A 19199-nucleotide genomic window follows, 5' to 3' on the forward strand; every position below is an offset into this window, starting at 1 on the left:
CTGCGTAGACCTCTCTGCTGAGACGAAGACATGCGGAGGGGCCGTTCTTAGTTCTTCCACCACCCAGCCCTGGAGGAGCAGTAACAATGACTAAAAAAGGCAGAGAGAACTAAGAGCAGAAAAAGAAAAAAACAAAACAAAACAATGAAAAGCTATGAAAAGCATAAGTGAAAGACATTCAAGGATGGCTCTATTGTGAAAAGCAAGTTCTCAAGTTCCTGGGAAGTGGGAGATATTAAAAATGGTAATTTCAGACCTTGAGAGATGGCTTCTTTACCCCTCCTCTCCCGTTCTCATTCTCACATAGGATGTTTTCTGCTTTAACAAGAGCTGCCCGATGTCAAGGTCCTTGGAGCTCAGAGTGTTGGAAAGGAGTTTTTGGAAGAGAAGGTACAGATACAAATTGGTCTGTACCACTGTGTATAGAATAATAGCTGACTTCTTTTGATCTCTAACTATCGTTGTTCTCTGAGTGTTTTACATGTTTTATGTCGGTAATTAAAACATGACAATCCTACGGAATAGGTGCTATAGTTTCCACTTGACTGAAAGGAGAGTTGGGGACGTTGCCCAAGGGGCTGAGTCTGCTGACCCCACCAGTCACACTGCAGCCATGGGAACTGACAGGTGTGTGTGTGCACCAGTCAGCATGCTCCTGGCAAAATTAAAGGAGAAGGAAACCCATGCCAACCACCCGAGGTGCCCACAGCATGTGGACATTCCTGGGCCAGGGATCAAACCTGTGCCACAGCAGTTGCAATGCCAGATCCTTAACCCACTGTGCCACAGGGAAACGCATTAGATGCCTTTTTTTTTTTTTTTTTTTTTTTTGCTTTTTAGGGCTGCACCTGCAACATATGGAAGTCCCCAGGCTAGGGGTATGCCACAGCCACAGCAACACAGGATCCGAGCCATTTCTGCCACCAATGCTGCAGCTTGTGGCAATGCTGGATTCTTATCCCAATGAGCAAGGCCAGGGATCGAACCAGCATTCTCATGGACACTAGGTCGGGTTCTTAACCCACTGAGCCACAAGGAGAACTCCTGTGATGACAATTTCAGATGGCAACTTAAAATGTTAAAAGGGAGACCACGATTTTCTCAAACTTCTTTTGGGGATGCACACGCAAAACCATCTGAAGAGCCACTGTCAGCCAGGGATGTGTGTCTCCAGGAGATAAAGTCAGGAAGAGACTGTGTTTTCCTGGGGACGGGGCAGCAAGAAGAGCGTTACTTTTCCCCCGGTGGAGGAGTGGCTTTGATGGCAGGGCTGAGGGTGGGAGGCTCTGAGCTGGAAGGGAAAGGGGCCCAAGGGAGGGAGCTGAGGAGGATGGAGGAGGTTTTAAGTGAGGCACTTGGATAAGCCCTCAGGCCAGGCGTGCCTTTCGTTCGCTCTCATTTCTCAGCATCACAACTAAGTTCTATCTCACGATGAGAACCAGGCTGAGGAGGCTAAGTGACTTGGAAGCTGGGGTTCCAACACACATCAATCCAGCTGAGCTCGGCAAACTTCGGAATGACTCCCCAAGCATGAGGGCCTTGTCTGTGCACATCAGCCTCTAACGACCTGGCATGGCTTGTCCTGGGAGCGTCAGGGTGGCTGTGTGGTGAGGGGCTCACACGGAGCAGTGGTGACACAGAGGGAGGGGGGCGGGACCCCAGGGGCAGCAGCTGCAGGAAACTGGGAGTCCTGGCTATGGGTGCTGGCCCAGCTTGGCCTCCTTCAGGCCCTGCGGCACCCAGCTCACTCCATCTGAGCTGAAGACCCCTGGCGGTGAGACACCCATACGCTGAAGAGGGGCTGAGGATCCGCGCATTCACATCCAGGCTCTTGCTCATAAATACAAGAGGCCCTCAATTTCAGATCCATTACTCTTATTGCTACCGCTGGAGATAATGTAGAATAAGTATTATGAAGTCAGTTTCTCAATGTTCGGAGCACAAGGTGTCCCTTCAGTGGTTTCTGATGCACTTTTTCAATAGGATGCTTCCCTAACACCTACGTCTATAATTTTACATTTAAGAGCTTTTCATTTTTTTGCAGGAGTGAAATGTAAAAGGTAAAATACGCCACCCTGCTTTACGGACTGAGCCTGCCTGGTGTCACAAAAGCACTAATGGTGACACAGAAAACAACTGGCTTCTGCATTAATAATTAATACTGCCTAACAACACTTGTTTGACAGGTGCATTTGCTCTCCCTGGAGGCTCTGTAAGTTAAGATCATGGAATGATTATGACAAAGTTTTGGGAAGGTGGGTGCGTCTCTTATACCTGAAAAATTAGGCATCCCCTGCCTACTGCATCCATTTCCTCTAGGACCCTGAATCCACACAGTGACGATTACATCTCACTCATACCATTCCCTAAAATTCTCCTTGCGGACTGAAATAAGAAAGTGTGCCAATATTAGCTCTGCAAATATTCCCGGCTGTCTCTAGATAATTAGTTTCACGGCATGTCAGTTTTCAGGTGCATTACTAGAACATATGAAAGCCTGATTGGACACCAAAAGGTCGTGTCAGATTTAATTAAGAGAAAATCAGTATAAACCAAACACTAATGGACAGGCTATGTATAAAATCTAAAATAGCCTGGGACACCTCTGTCTGTAGCATCAGTCATGACCCTTCAACCTCGACTCTCTTTTGGTTTATAATCTGACTTTCATCTTCTTCACTTATTCAACTAAAAATAATTATGAAATATTAAAAAAGTAAGGAATAATACAGCAGGTATTATTTAATATGTCTTAATAAACTTAATCAACCACCACTTTCTTCCTAAGAAATACCAGGAACTTAGTATTTAATTTTAACTATTTATTCCCCCGCCTTTTTTTTTTTGCTTTTTAGGGCTGCACCCACGGCATATAGAGGTTCCCAGGCTAGGGGTCAAATCGGAGCTACAGCTGCTGGCCTACACCCCAGCCACAGCTATGCCAGAACCAAGCCTTGTCTGAGACCTACACCAGAGCTCACGGCAATGCTGGATCCTTAACCCACTGAGTGAGGCCAGGGATTGAACCCGCAACCTCATGGTTCCTAGTCAGATTCGTTTCTGCTGCACCACGACGGGAACTCCTATTCCCATTTTTCATACTTGTACCGTCTAGAATCTTGGTTCCAATGTGAGCTCATTGTATTTTAATTAGTCATTATTATAATCCCTTTCCTGTTGTAAATTTTTATGACCATCATCATTTTTATTGTGGTTTTCCTTTACTTATCTTTACTAGGAAAGTTTGTGTATTTCTACGCCACTTTTTTTTTCTTTAGAGTCATCATATTTTTAAAATATAGTAGATTTACAGTGCTGTGCCAATTTCTGCTGTACAGCATAGTGACCCAGTTGTACATATGTATACATTCCTTTTCTCATACTATCTTCCATTGTGTTCTATCCCGAGAGACATATAGTTCCCTGTGCTGTATGGTAGGACCTCACTGCTCATGCATTCTAAATGTAATCATTTGCACTTACCAACCCCAACGCCAACTCTTAACTACATCTCAGGTCATGTTAAAAACAGATAAAGAGGTACATTTTTTAAAAAAGTAAACTTACAACAAAATGACACAAGTATGCTGAATACCTTCTTTCCCTTACGCATTAAGACCTTAAAACAAGAAAATAAATGGAAAAAGTAGCTTTGAGACTTAAGTTTTTCTTAATACTTTTAGAAATTTTCTTTTTTCCTTAAACAAAAGCTACATGTGTTAAAATTAATTTGAATGAAGCATTTTAAAATAAAAATTGACAAGATTACTCATGGAAGCCTTAAAATAAATTATTTCTGACACAAACACATACACAGGCCTAACTATTTAGATATACTCATGTATTAATAAAATCCTAATTAAAGATGAAAAAATAAAAAGTTATATTAGAAATAACTTTGGGAGTTCCTACTGTGGTACAGTGGGTTAAGAATCCTACTGCAGCGGCTTGGGTGTTTTCAGAGGCATGGGTTTGCACCCAGGCCTGCAGCAGTGGGTTAAAGGATCTGGCGCTGCTTCAGTTGTGGCCTGGATTTAGTCCCTGGCTGGGAGAACCTCCATATGCTGTGAGTGTGGCCATAAAAAAAAAAAAAATTAAAAAAACGTTCGTTGCCTCTATACCGCATATGCCATGTGACGATTTAAATCACAACCAGTTTTGTTACACATATTTTCATTTATAAAACACTGACATGCTCAAAAGATTCTTCAAAGTGGTACAAATGCTCTCAGTGTTAAGAAAACTTAGAAAAAAAACTTTCTATTTGAAAATAGAAGAGTAAGATTGGTCTGATAGGAGTTCTCATCGTGGCGCAGCAGAAACAAATACGACTAGGAACCATGAGGTTGGGGGTTTGATCCCTGGCCTCGCTCAGTGGGTCAAGGATCTGGCGTTGCCGTGAGCTGTGGTGTAGGCTGGCAGCTGTAGGTCCGATTAGACCCCTAGCCTGGGAACCTCCATGTGCCATGAGTGTGGCCCTAATAAGCAAAAATAGAAAAGGAAAAAAAAAAAAAAAGATTGGTCAGACTGTGTAGCTAGAAAATTTGTTTTGGAAACTTGTTCATACACTAGTGGGAAAATGGTTAGCATCCCTTTCACCTTCCCCTGAGTGAGTAGTGAGGCTTTGGATGCGGGTCAGGGTGGGTTACCTGCAAGTCCTCAAAACCACAGTTACTCCCTAGTGAAATGTCTGTTTTAGTCTGTGTGTACGTATTTCACTGGGTCTCTATGTGTTTTTTTAAGACCATAATAGCCATGATAATGTTATGTAACTTTAAAAAAGAGTAAGAATTCTTAACATCATTATACTCATCAACTATGGGCACCACGGTCCTTTTCCTAGGCTGACATGCAGTGCTTGGGGGACCCTGCACATCCCGGGACTTCACTGTATGCAGTTGATGTCAGTGGCCTGGAAGACAAATCCCTTTCCCTTCAGCTTTGCTCTGTCTCCCACCTCCTTGGTGCAAATTGTCACTGGCCACCTTTAGGCATCTGGTCAACCAAGCGGAAAGCAGAGCCTGCCTTGCCAGCCTCATCCAACACAGAACAGGATGCTGCAAAAGGCCAAGAGAGCAGGCTTTCCTTCCTCTCTCTCTGATTCCCCTCTGCTCCTCTGCCATCATTATCTTCTTTCCCAGATGATTCCTCAGCCCCGTTTTGTTCTCCAGGGGTTTCTTAGCCTTCCAAAGTGCCTCTCTAAGACATCCTTCTGTAATTCTTAGATGAGAAATTGGTTTGCACAAAGTCTCTTGGGAAGGAAGCTGTCTGGTCTTTGGAATTAAGCTCTTTTCACTTACACGGAGGCCTCAGAGAAGCCTTCAGAACCTCGTGCTGGTGCCCTTGGTTGCCCTCGGAGAAGGTCAATGTCTGCATGACCTCAAAAATGAGGGAAATATGCTTTCTGCAACTTATGAGAGAACTTATCTTTGCAACTCACATTTGTTTAAAAGTTCACAACAGTGACGATAATTTCCATGCTGGGGGGAGGGGGCGGTGCCAGATGCTGGTGAAACTGCAAGTGGTTCCCCTTGGACATGTCCTGGAAGAAGCATATTCCCAGGTGTGGAATGTACTAGCTTGTATGAAGCCACTTGAGTACATAGCAGGCTTGGGTTAAAGCCTATGTGCTTTGAGAGGCGTGTGTGGGTGGAATCAATGGAGGAGCAGTAATGGTAAGAATTTTAGCGGATACTTCTGGAGACATTTCTCACAGAGCTAAGCAGGGCAACTCCAGTGTCTGCACTCTAATTAACCACCCTGCTCTACTGCCTCTGGGAGGAAAGAAGCCACGTTCCCATCACTGACATAAAACATGTTTATACGTGGAAGGACTTTTAGGGCCAAATAAAATCTTCACGTTTCAAAGATTTGATTGTGAGCATGCTACACAAGCAAAGGAATATTTATTAAAAAAAAAAAAAACCTGACCCCCAGCAGACCTTGCACTTGGAACTGGAATGTTCCAAAGCATTTCTGCATAAGCATTCCTTGCACTTGGAACTGGAATGTTCCAAACCCATCTGCCTAAAGGAACCGTTACTTGAATTTTGTTCCCTTTGGACAAGACACAGCCCTCTTCTAGAATCATGTCTCTCCGGGGATGGGAGAAACGTCCCCAGCTTGCTGGGCCCCGCTGTGGACGGGGAACCAAAGGTTGCTGTCATTCTTGACAATTGCAAGATAAAGGCGGATACATGAGATTTGCGTGGTGGGGTAAAAATGAGGCCCCCAAAGAGAGACTCGAGCAGAGAAGAGAATGGAAGTATGGTAGGCTCTGTGATACAGAGACAGACACACACTCTCGGGGGCCCACTGGTCCAGGATCCCTGGGGCGGGCTGGATGGAAAAGCCTCATGAGGCGCTGGGAAGAGGCAGGCAGGTGAGACACCCTCCGAGGTGTCTGCACCTTGGGACGGAGGACCACGACAGCTGTTCACCTAAGAGCCCTCTGCCTGCAGAGTCACAAAACATTCATCAGGCCAGTCTCCAAAGAGAACCCGCATAATGTCACCCCAAGTGCCTGCTCACGCTGCAAAGAGGAGCACGGAGGGGACGCAATCATGGAGGAAAAGAAGAATGGGGCCTTCAGAAAGTGGGGGGTGGGTGACCCCGGGGCCTGCCTGCCTTCCGTCAAGGAGAAGCAAAGAGGAGGGAAGAACCTACACTCCTAGGTTCGGGGGCCACTGCTGGGGGAAGAAGCTTTCATTAGTCTCCCTCTTCTTTAATGAAGTGTTTTTCAGTGCACAAGTGGAATCCGCTTTTATTTCAGGAAGAAGAGAATAAATCTTATAAATGATGGAAACAGAGGCAAGGTGATTCCCTAGACCGTAGCTCAGTGCGGATCCTCTCGAGTTTTCAATGGCATAAGGAGATCTCCAGAAGCATCCTTTTGAGTGAAAATGCTGGAAAAAGAGCTTGACTCAGCTAGAAACTTTCTCAAGTTTGCTGCCCTGATAAACTTGTCCTAAACGGTGTCCATGAGTGATAAAGGACCCTGGTCCCAGACTCTGTGGTTCTAGGGCTGGTTCAGGCCTCATTTCTCCACTTGCCCAATGGTTTAGGGCTGTGAGAGAGAAACGGCTAAAGCACTGCCTGAACCTGATGTTGTAGCAAACTTAGATGGGTGACACTGGTTGCTTCTCGACAGGTCACATGGCATAATCCCTGAGTCACGCTGCATTCCCGATGCTGCAATTAGCTGGCACTTGGAAGGGGCACAGAAACACTTCTTCAGTTTTCAATGAATTAGGCCTGAAAGGCTTGGCCTTGCAAAGGTGGGGGAGGCCCAGGGAGGCCAGTGCCAGAGAAAGCCCCCAGCCTGGGCATGATGGGTCACAGCTCTGTCCTCTCTGTCTTTTCCTCCCCGTTGACCAAAGCCACTTGGGAGACCAGAAATACAGGACTTTTGTCCTAATTTGGGCATGGCACAGGCCCTATTCAAATATGAATGTTCATCCATACCATTTGCAAGTGCTTTTGTACATGTGACACATCTGAAGGGACATGGATGACAGTCACTTAAATCTACGGGTGATTTCAGTTGCCACTGTTTCAATGACACAACAAAAGCGTTGGGACTTAAAGATTTTCAACTTTTCTACCAGCTCCAAAAGATTCTATAATTTTTCTAATTCAAATAAGGGACACTTCTAAATGACCCTAAAATATTTAAAACGCATTTGTCCCAAGGCATTGGAGGACCCAGTCCCCGTGGGACATCGCTTATCTTCAAAGTAGTAAGTTAGCTTTCGTTACTTGAGGGATACGTTTCTGCTATAGCATCTATGACAACACGGTGGATGGTACCTAACAGGAGCTAATTTTGGTTTCATCTTTTAATTTGCAAGCCGTCTTTAAATGTTCTCACCACTAAGGAGTCGGTTTAGTAAGAGCACGGGGCTGAGTCATGTCTGTGATCTGACCTTCTGGCTAATTGGCCAGTAGCTTTTGAGGTGAATCTGGTGAAGAAAAAGTAGGGTTTGAAAGGAAGTTTGTGCATAAGCAAATAACAATTGCTATTATTTGCAACTGTTCATCTTCCCTTAGGAAACTGCAGAGGGGGAGTAAGATGCAGGTGGCCCTGCATGGAGAGCTTGGCCCTGGGCACTGGGAATGCTCAGACCTTTTCAGAGGTCAAGGTTTGCTTGGGTCTAAACCACCTTTGCTCAAAGCCTCCCCACTGAAGTGTGGAAACCACACTTGACCGGGCAAAACTTTTCAATCCATCTCCAACAGAAGAGAAGGGAATCCAAACATTACCCACTACCCAGCGTACCGGGAAAGAACAATGACAGCTAGTGTGGAATTTGCACTCAAGGTGCATGCCACCCGGGTGCTCGGAGGAATAAACACAAAAGCTGTTTACTGAAGACAGCTTTTGATGAAAAAAAAGAATGTTTCCTTTCAATTCCACCAAGAAATAATTTCAAGTGTCCATCTCCATCTGGAGGCCAGAACCCAGGAGACAAAAGCTCTATGTGGAGGGTGGGGAACGTGCATTGACCCTGGAACCAACTTCTGCTGTGAGAGTGACTTGCTGAGGGAAGCTGGGAGCTGTGCTCGGCATTGGTATTTACCACCTCAGAGGCTTCCTGGGAATTAGGACCTGGGAAAATACAACCCATATTTGTCTTTCTGAAAATCCTTATTAACACTGTTCATCCAACACAGGCTATGTGACAAAATGTAGCAGAAAAGCAGATGGACAGTAAATAGAGGGAAGTCACTGTAGCAAAGTCTCAACTCTTGCAGGAATGGAGAGTGTGGAGTTTACTTCCACCATAAAGCTTCATGCCCCACATTTTCACCACCTTCATGTAAGAGTTTCCCCCTAGCTCTGGATGGAGGAAACTTTTTTAGGATTCTCTTTTTCAAATTATGAACAGATTCTCATTATGGACCAATAAGACTGATCATCTAAGATCTAGATGGGAGGGGGCTACCTATGCATGGCCAGAGTCACTGCAGAGCTAAGCAAATTGACTGCAGCAAGGTCAAGTGTCTCCAAAAACAGTGGTGCCTTGATTTCCCAACATAATCAAAGGAAAGTTTCCCAGCCTGTACCTTAGAAAGGAAACAGTCTCAGCGATTGCAGATAAGAATCTACCTGGGGCAGGAGTTCCCGCTGTGGCGCAACGGGATCAGCAGCAAAGGATCAAACACAGGTTTGATCTCCAGCCCAGCACAGGGGGTTAAGGATCTAGTCCTTGGATCTGACCCCTGACTTAGGAACTCTATATACTATAGGGGGCAGCCAAAAAAGGAAAAAAAAAAAAAAAAAAAAAAAAAAAAGAAATACAGAATCCACCCTGCACCAGGGCAGAAGACAGCCCGCCAGGCCAGTAATCTGAAAGAAGTTGTACACAGACTTTAGCATCGCTCACTGCAGTATTTCGCCCCGTGGACCTCTTCTGAGGGGTTTCAGCATTTTCCTTCCTGAGCCCGATAACCCCATGCTTTCAGGGCAAGGCAAAGGAAGGCCTCAGAAGATGGAGTTAGCAGACGTGAAAAGCAGAGAAGGGAAAAATAATTCTGCATTCAGGACAGGACATCACTGACGGTTTTCAACAAGTTATCCAAGGATAGGATATACCCGCAGTGAGCAAAGAGGTGGGGGACTCGATTTTCAAGCGCTCATGTGAGCAGAACAAAGGAGGTGTGCTTTGGCGGCTCGGAGACCACCCCATACCGCGTCCAGTTCTCCTGCCAAGAAATGACAGATGTATGCTGCCCGGGCAGGTAGAGTGTGACTGGGGCTGTGACGCATCTGTCCCAGCACACCTGTCCATCTGCTAGGTTAAGGTCCCTGCCCTCTTAAGCACTTCATGGCACTAAGGCAGGTGACCACCTATAGGCACCCCAGAGACCATGGTAGGGACAGGCTCTATAGGAAACCCGGGCCTTCTTTGGATGCCAGGCATGAAGCAGCCTCTTCCTCTGTGGCCTGAGGCCCAGGCTGCCCTGTCAGTTTGATGCAGTTCTGTCCAATGGATGGTGGTATTGGGTTTCCTCTTTTGGGTCCTCTATCTCTGCCAGTGTGACCTGGCATCCTCAGGTGTGACATTGAGCCCCTGGATTCTCTGAGCAGGAAAGACCTTATAATTGTAACTCCAGATTGCTCAAGCCGGGCAATTTACTCTTCTTTTTAAAAATTTTATAATGATTTTTATTTTTTCCATTATAGCTGGTTTACAGTGTTCTGTCAATTCTCCACTGTATAGCAAAGTGACCCAGTCACACATACATGTATACATTCTTAATTTACTCTTCTTGAGCATAGGTGCCCTGAGACCCACTTCATCACTTGTGTTTTTCTTTTTGTCTTTTTGCCATTTCTTGGGCCGCTCTTGTGGCATATGGAGGTTCCCAGGCTAGGGGTCGAATCGGAGCTGTAGCCACCGGCCTACACAACAGCCACAGCAACGCAGGGATCTGAGCCGCGTCTGCAACCTACACCACAGCTCACGGCAACGCTGGATCCTTAACCCACTGATCAAGGTCAGGGATCGAACCCACAACCTCATGGTTCCTAGTTGGATTCGTTAACCACTGAGCCATGACGGGAACTCCGACTTGTGTTTTTCTGAACTGGGCTAATTTGACAGGGTTGGCCCTGAGCTTGGCCTTGATCTTGCCATGTAGAGTGCCTGTCACCATCAGCCTTAGACTTTGGACCAGCTAAAACCTGAACCAGCGGGTCTTCCAAACAGGTACCCAGGTGCCCTGTGGGAATGAGGTGACTCCAAATTCTGTGTGACATAGGGCGTTTAAAACAACTGTAATTAAGGGGTATTTTTAGATATGAACATACCATAGACAATTTGCTGTTTGAGAAGCACCATAGGAAAGTGTTGGAGTCTAGATTCATTTTGTAAAAGATTCACCACAAGCGTGTGAGGAGCAAGCTTCACAAGGCCCAGGTAAGTGGCACCAGGCAGTGTATCGTGGGGTTCATCTTTATCCTGCCCCACAAGACACTAGAGAGATGCCTATAGAGCCCCGCTTCACACACGACTAACTCAGCTACACGTGAGTTCTCTGTTCAACCCCTGCTTCTCCCCATGGGCCTCAAGCCTTCTATGAATGAAACAACATTATATCAATAATATCTTAAATGATCAGAGGATGGAAAATACATTAATGAGTGGTAGCACAAAGCCTATTACATAAAAGACCCTTAATATTTACTGAACAAATGGACAAAGAAAAACCGAGTTTCACAAAGAAGAGTACTGTATCAGCCCAAACTATGAATACAGAAAGAAAATTATTTATCATTTCTTCATTAAATGAAAAGGAATCACACTTAAAAATCAATAGTTTGGACACTAGAGCCTATTTAAAGTTAGAAGACATTTTAGTCTTATGCAACCTGGATTGCCGAACAAAATAAAAACTACAACTGCCCACTGTCATTGCTCTTGTCAGAAATATTCATTTCCATCCCTGATTTTCTTGTGGTTACTCCCTGTTATCTTTGTTTCCAGCTTTTTCTCTCCAGGATAGTGCCGCACTAATTAATCTTAAAGCACTGTTTTCACCACCACACGCCTTAGAAACATCCTTCCTTTTCCCCTCCCCATCTTTCTTCCTTTCGATAAATAATGCTCCTTATTCAAAGCCTTTTAACCATTGTCCTCACTTTACCTGTCAGTTCTTTGTTCCTCGCCCTTCGAATTTAGGGGGTTTTCTCTGGGAGAGGGTTAGAGATTTTTCAGGTTGGATTTTTTTTTTTTTTTTTTTAAGGGCTGCACCTGTAGTATATGGAGGTTCCCAGGCTAGGGGTCAAATTGGAGTTGCAGCTGCCAGCCTACACCACAGCCACAGCCACGCAAGATCTGTGACCTAACACCACAGCTCACGGCAATGCCGGATCCTTAAGCCACTGAGCCAGGCCAGGGATCGAACCTGAATCGTCATAGATACTAGTCGGGTTCTTAACCTGCTGAGCCACAATGGGAACTCCAGGCTGGACTTTAGTAAGTGGGAGAATGTCTGAACTTGGATGTAAAACTGTGTGTCTGTGTGAATTTATCCTGAGAGATGGTCATCTCAACAAGCAACCCCGGGGACCCATATGATGCCACAGATGAAGACCCTCCCCCTCCCACCATCTCCCCCGTGCTCTGAGCTAGGGCCTGTCCTCCCACCTGGCCCATCCTCTGGCTGAAGATCTGCTTCTCTGTCCTCCCCTCCTCCAGCTCCCCTGAAACCTCAAGGGCAGAGGCGCTGCCATGTGACTGCACCGTGCCCTCCAGATTTTGTGATGCAAGGTCCTTGGCAGGATCCTCCAATATTTCTGTGCATGCCCAGCCCATGGAGGAACTTGGGGGTGAGATGGGGGTGGGGGCTGGGCAGGCCGTGCTCCGCTCAGATGCACAGGTAGCCTTTCCTTCCACAGTGACCTTGCACCATCCTTCCTAAGTGCTCTGAAGCAGGACCTTTGAGGCCAGTTTGGAAAATCAACCTAAACAGCAATAAAAAGGACCCTTCTCCAGGGTCCCGTGTTCATGCGCCATGTGGCTGGCAGGCAATTTCCCGAATCATCTTGGAGCGGCGGTTCTGACGTGTGCATCTTTCTGCAGCTCAAGGCCCACATGGTGGTCTCTACGGGGAAGCTTTTGATTGAGTGTGATCAGTTCTGGGTGATCCCACCCACTCAAGTACTGCCTCTCTCCATGATTCCAGCTTCTGAAACCCCAGTTCTGCCCTGGCTCTGAGAATGGACATGCAGTCCTACATGTGACCACACTCTCCTTTGACCTTGGATGTTATAACTGCATTAACGGCTGGCCGGGCAGGTGCGATGAAGTGAATACCAGGCCATCAATCAATCAGCTGTCAGATGGAAACCAATGAAAGTGTGGAGACAGGAAGGCACTAAAAAAGCCACCGATCTGGCCTGAATGCGGTGCCTTCAGTTTGCAGAAACGTTATCATGATCATCAAAGGTCAAGTCAGGGACTGGTAGAAAAATCAGGAAAGTTGAGGGAGGGGGAGAGACTGAAGAGATATATTCAGGACATGTCCTCTGCACTGAAGGGACCTGGTAGAAATCTCTGTATTTCGAACTCTTGGGGATAAAACTGGTTGTCAGGAAAATGGACCATTCATGTAGTTTCAGGGGTTCCTGCTGTGAACAGATTTTCAAGGCTCGTATCAGTGCAACACAGAGAGAGAAAAAAAGAGCGAGGAGGGATTTAAAAATGGCATCTGCCTGTTAGGCTTTATCACCCGTTTTGCTGAACTTTGAGAGGCAGGTTGTTTTTGTTTTTTAATGAAGGCTATCCATGGGCATGTTCCATCTGTCCTACCCATTACTGAGCATGATCCAAAACCATCATCACTGGCAACCTGAGGCCATCCGTTGCACTGCGCTTGTGGCGTATACCAGAGAAGCCATCCTGGGCTTTCCTGCCTTCTTTTTAGGGCCCTGCCCACAGTATATGGAAATTCCCAGGCTAGGGGGTCGAATTGGAGCTGCAGCTTACAGCCCACACCACAGCTCACAGCAACACTGAGTCCTTAAGCCACTGAGCAAGGCCAGGGATGGAACCAGCATCCTCATGGATACTAGTGGGGTTCGTTACCATGGAGCCAGGACTGGAACGCCCCTCCTGACGTTTTAATCTGAACCTCATGATCTGAATGTCTTACTCGTAACACGATGGGTACTGTCTGGACTGAATGTTAGACGAAAACGCTCATCATGTCCTCTTCCTCCCCGGGCACCAGCGACAGTGACATAAGGACGCCAGTTTTGTTTTGTTTTGTTTTGAACGAATAAGTAGCATGGTTTATTACCAGGAGGGATGAGCGCCAGGAAGAAAAGAGGCTGGAAAACGGAAGCGTGGTTAGCGTTGGTAACCACATAGGAAGGGTCAGGTAGGCTTATGGGAAAAAGGGGTATTCGAAGTAAGATATGAAAGGAGAGGCGGGGCCCGCAGAAGACGGGAGTAGGGACCCCTAGCGGCCAAAAGAAAGTACAGGCAGCTGGAACGTGGTGGGAGATGAGACGGGAGAGGAGGACCCTTTTCAGCAGTGGTCCATCCTTCTCGCATTATTGCCTGTTCCTTCAGGTCACAATCAAGATCACCACAAATCTGCAATCGGAAAGGTGACGTTTCACTTTTCACCTGCTTTCTAACTCCATCAGGATTTCAAATACTGTGTATAAAGGGTCCACAACTGTGATCCTCACCAGCGAGACAGGCAACTTTATTTCTATTCCTGCCCTCCAGAAAAACGTCTGGAACTTTGATCCAGGACGCCAGTTTTGAAGTCCAAACTTAGCCCAGCCGGCCCCCAGGGAAGGGCCACACTCTGTTGAACAGGGGGGCACCCTTCTCTGTTAAGGGCACCTTGCTGGCCTCCTACAAACTAATTACCTTTGCCATTTCTCAGCCACCTGCACATATATCTGCTCACTAACACTTGATCGGTTGAAGGCTGTCAGGGATGACTGCTGAGCAATTAAGTGTCATTCCAACCGCTTCCGAAAGGGCCAGAAGGTGACTTCTCTTCTGGCATTTTTCTTGCAAGAGCAACCTCCCTCAGGGAGAGAGGGGCAGAGAGAATGAAGGAAGGGAAGCCGGGTAAGGGCCCCACGAAGGACTTTGGGGGTGTCTGTCTCTACTTCCGCTGGCCATTCAGTCACATTAATCTACAGTCCTCAAGAGTGAACGTTTAAATAAGATTTAATTTTCTGTTTATGCTTTCTATGCAAACTTGGGCTGCTAATCAAGAACTCAGTAGTGTTTTGCACATTTTGCAGTACAATTTTCACGTAAATTCGTGAAGACTGTGGATTTCAAGTAATCGTCAAATGTACGAAACCAGATCTATCATGACTCTGACTTTGGAACATTCTGGAAGCCTTGAGTATGAATGTGAAGCCTTACGGATGGGTTCCTTTAAAGGCATTGCTGAGTTTGGTGTGGAAGCTCCCAGGGCTGGACTCAGAGGTCTGGAAACACGCCCGCGTTCTATACCAGATGTAAGATGAGCCAGGCACTCGCTTTTTGAGGCTCTTAGCAACTCCTAACAAGGGCCTGCTTGTGCCAGGCTAACCCCGGGCGCTGTCATTCGGCATTGCTTCTGGCTGCAGAGCATCCTGGGAAGGAGACCTTAGTGGCTTTTTTCCGGGGAAGGAAACACCTTGAACCCGGCTGTAGAATCTGCAGGCCATGACATGAGACTCTGGACTCTACGCCTGGGGCCACCCGGCCGGCCATCAGGAGGTGCAGCTGCATTTCACGACACCTAGAGATGTTCTATCCTGGAGCCCTGCTTCCAACACACCAGTGGGGAAAGCCAAATATAGCTCTTTAAACCAGCGTTAAAACTTACATTTCAGTTTCTCATTTGCAGTAGGTACATGTGGTGTATCAGTAGCCATGTGTGACCTGGCTACCACATTGGACAGATTTCCACAGAGATTTCTACCAGGGCAGAAAGCTCCACTGGATGGTGCTGCTATGCGTATTGGAATTCTGGCCTCTGGCTATGACCACCTCTTCTACCTTGTGACATTCACTAAACTGTGCCTCAACCCTGGAAAACCTTTCCTTTCCTCGTGGGCCACTGACACTTCTGACTTCCTGCCTCCAAGCCTAGATCTTCCAGCCACGATTTTCCTGGCATCCTTGCCTCCCTTGCTCCTTGCCTTTCTCTAGGGCACCAGCCAATCCCTAACTGCTGACATCCTTTTATTTCCCTGCTCCTGTTTCTAGGATATGATGCATGACTGGAAACAATGATAAAGTAATAAAATGGAGAAGATGTCTTCTCCGTTCGACCCCAACCCTTCCATCTAACAGGTCCCCTGCCTCTCCGTGCTTCTCTAGCTCCCGCTGTACTGACTCACCCAACGCGTTCTGATGATGCTTCTTCCCCCAAACCTCAGCTCTCCCAGATCCTCATTCTCTACAGAGAACCCGCCCCTTCCTCAGTGGGGAAGAAGGTGCAAAAACCACGCCATGAACTTCCCCGACACCTTCCTCTGACTTTCAGTTTCCTTTCACCAAAGTGCCCCACCGGGAGTATGACTTCCTGCTCTCAGATCTTTGCTGATGACGTTTCTGCCAACTAGATGTTCTCCCCCAGTCTCACCTTGGCTGCAGAGCTGCTTAGGGATACTCTTTCTTGTCTGAGTATCCCTAACATGTTACCTGTCCTTCTCACACAGGTTTTTGGTTTTTTGTTTGAAGATTTAAATTTTTTCCATTATAGTTGATTTACAGTGTTCTGTCAATTTCTACTGTACAGCAAAGTCACCCAGTCCTACGAATATATATATATATATATTCTTATGTTCTATATATATAGAATACATATATTCTTATGTTCTGTATATATAGAACACCTATATTCTTATGTTCTATGTATATATAGAATACCTATATTCTTATGTTCTATGTATATATAGAATACCTATATTCTATATATATATATAGAATATATATATATATTTTTTCTCACATTATCCTCCATTATGTTCCATCACCAGTGACTAGATATAGTTCCCTGTGCTATACAGTAGGATCCCATTGCTTATCCTCTCCAAATACAATAGTTTGCATCTATTAACCCCAGACTCCCAGTCCTTCCTCCTTCCTCCCCCTTCTCCCCTCCCTCTCTCTCCTACAAGGTTGTAAGTGATGCTGCACGTATGGGGGGGGGGTCTTCCTCATTAACCCACATTCATGGAGAGGGCACTTGCTGGCTTCAGTCTGCAATCCCAGCAGTGGCCAGCTCAGGTCTTTATAGGGTATTCAGTGCCTATTTTTTCAATGCATTATGTATACATCTATTTTTGCAAAGGTCAGATTACTTGCGAAGGTAGACAGAATTAATTCAATAATTAATTGATGAACACACTTCTTCTAATGATCTTAACATGACATCCTAAGTGGATGATAACATCACCAGGACTTCTGCTGGGAAAACCAAGGCGCGTGTGTTGACAGCTGGCGGTGCAGGACAGTGTGTGACGGCATAACCAGGGAGGGTGGGCCGGGTATGAAAGGACAGGGAACGGGCACACAACCAAAGAAAGACATCAAAGCCGGAGTAGACTTACCTTGCGTAGCAATGTAGTGATTGGGTCGGTGATAACCCTAAAAATAAATGAGAAAGAATATTTGACAAACTTATAAAATCAATAAGTGGCACATGCGAAGTTTGCCAAAATGACTGCACCTACGAAAATCAGTAGCTGCACCCCTTGGATGTTAAATGACCAGGCCCGGTACTACTGAGTTCCTCTGAATGAGCAAAAGTGCATCAGATCATACAGTTCTGATGCCTGCACAGTGAGGGGTGGCGAGGAACTTAATCACACACAGGCTCTGAGATGATGGATGACCAATAAACACTAAAAACGTAAGGATTTCCTGACATACCAGAGCTGCAACTGGGATTAGAGCGCAAACCGGCTAGGAAAGTGCAAGAACATTTCATTTGTTTGGGATGTTATGGGCAATATGACAAAGCTCTCACGCATATTCTGTTATATTGGTGTAGGCAGTTATATTGATAATAATACTAAACATCATTTTTAAACACGGCTAATACCAAGACAGGTGCTGTGGCAAGGGCCAGAATTTCTGCAAGACCCATTCCTTTTAGGGTGACCCTACAAGAAGGAGGAAAGATGAAAACTGAGACCAGTACAAGAAGAGAACATCGCTGGATCAATGTCTGAGAAAGAGGAAGCCAATTTAGAGAAAGCTGTAGACAGGGAACCTAGAATATCACCACGGACCTCAATACCTCCTCTTTCTGGCCCCTGTGATTACCCAAATGACCGAGCCCAAAGCCAGCTGGAAAACAGAATAATGAAACTTGCAGAGGAAGTACCCATTTCTCAGACCACTTAGATGCAGAGCTGTTAGAGAGGTTTGCTCTTAGAAACAAGTCTACAAAAGTGAACAAGCAAAGCAAACACCTTCTTTTGTATGACCGTCTGTCCTTAAGTCTCCAACATAGAGCCATGACAGGTGCTAGGTAGGGTTATTTAGGAGATGACATTTCCTGCCAGCTGATAAGCTCCATGTGGCAGGCCTGGTCTGACGCCCTCACTGTGGGTCAGTCTGCAAGGGGCCAGGAGATGAGGGTGCTTGTCTGATAAACTGCAGGAGCCTGCACAGTCCACGGAGACCACTGCTGAACACAAGGGCACTTTGCATCCTCACCTACGGGACCTGTGAGCGGCACGGAAACAACCAATCCCCTGACACGCTTCATGCACTGGCTTTTGATGAGAACCTCCCTGGTTTCCTGGCTTCCTTCCTGCCGGTCCGCCCCTGGCTCTTCCTCCTTCCTCTGTCCCCGCTTCTTTCCTGGGTGGGGACGCTGGCACTGTCCTCTGCCTACGCTCACTCCCTGATGCTCTGTTGTGTCCTATGAGCCTTGCATCCCCACTTTCCACTGGGCCTTCTCCCTGACACCCTTTGGGGGTATCAGCAGTCACTCACAGCTCCACTCAGGTGTCTAACAAGCTCAATCCAACTCCTTCCCCTCCCCCCATCTGTTCCCCCACCATCCTCCTCGGATAAGGCGGCCCCACATCTTTTTTTTTGTCTTTTCTTTTTTAGGGGGCACACCTGAGGCATATGGAGGTTCCCAGGCTAGGGGTCGAATCGGAGCTACAGCTGCCAGCCTACACCACAGCCGTAGCAACGCCAGATCCAAGCTGCATCTGCGACCCACACCGTAGCTCATGGGAACGCCGGATCCTTAACCCACTGAGCAAGGCCAGGGATCGAACCCGCATCCTCATGGATATTAGTCGGGTTGGTTAACCACTGAGCCACAACGGGAACTCTGGCCCCACCTCTTGAAGGACACAGACCTTCCTTCTCCACATCCCACGGCCAACCCAGTAGAAGCACACTGGCTCTCCCTTCAGCACACAGCCAGGCTCTGCCGTTCTTTCCCTCCAGTGGCCCCTCCCGGGTCAGGCCACCATCATCCTCCCATGGTGGCCACAGCCACCTCCCGGGCCTCCAGGCTTCAGCTCCCCCACCTGCAGCCCCTCCTCCTCTCAGCTGCCAGATCCTGTCACTCTGCTGGGCTGATTCCTCCAAATGGCCCAGCTCACAGGAAGAGCTAAGTTGCCTGGCTACCATCTCCATCACCCACCCGCCCAGGGCGCCACCCCCTCTCACCTCTCCACCGACACTTCCACACCTGCC

The 19199-nt window shown here is 46.9% G+C and overlaps 1 protein-coding gene across 13 annotated transcripts in view; it reads right to left on the reverse strand.

The window, feature by feature from the left end:
* Nucleotides 1-19199, reverse strand: part of PTPRM (protein tyrosine phosphatase, receptor type M) — a 742666-nt gene that overhangs the window by 61493 nt on the left and 661974 nt on the right. For all 13 annotated transcript variants that reach the window (XM_021097712.1, XM_021097707.1, XM_021097710.1 and 10 more), the window contains one exon: nucleotides 17084-17120. In XM_021097712.1, the coding sequence (XP_020953371.1) occupies nucleotides 17084-17120 (37 nt within the window). The remainder of the gene's footprint in view (nucleotides 1-17083; nucleotides 17121-19199) is intronic.

The sequence above is a fragment of the Sus scrofa genome, chromosome 6, assembly GCF_000003025.6.
Source record: "Sus scrofa isolate TJ Tabasco breed Duroc chromosome 6, Sscrofa11.1, whole genome shotgun sequence".
NCBI classification, from domain to species: Eukaryota; Metazoa; Chordata; class Mammalia; order Artiodactyla; family Suidae; genus Sus; species Sus scrofa.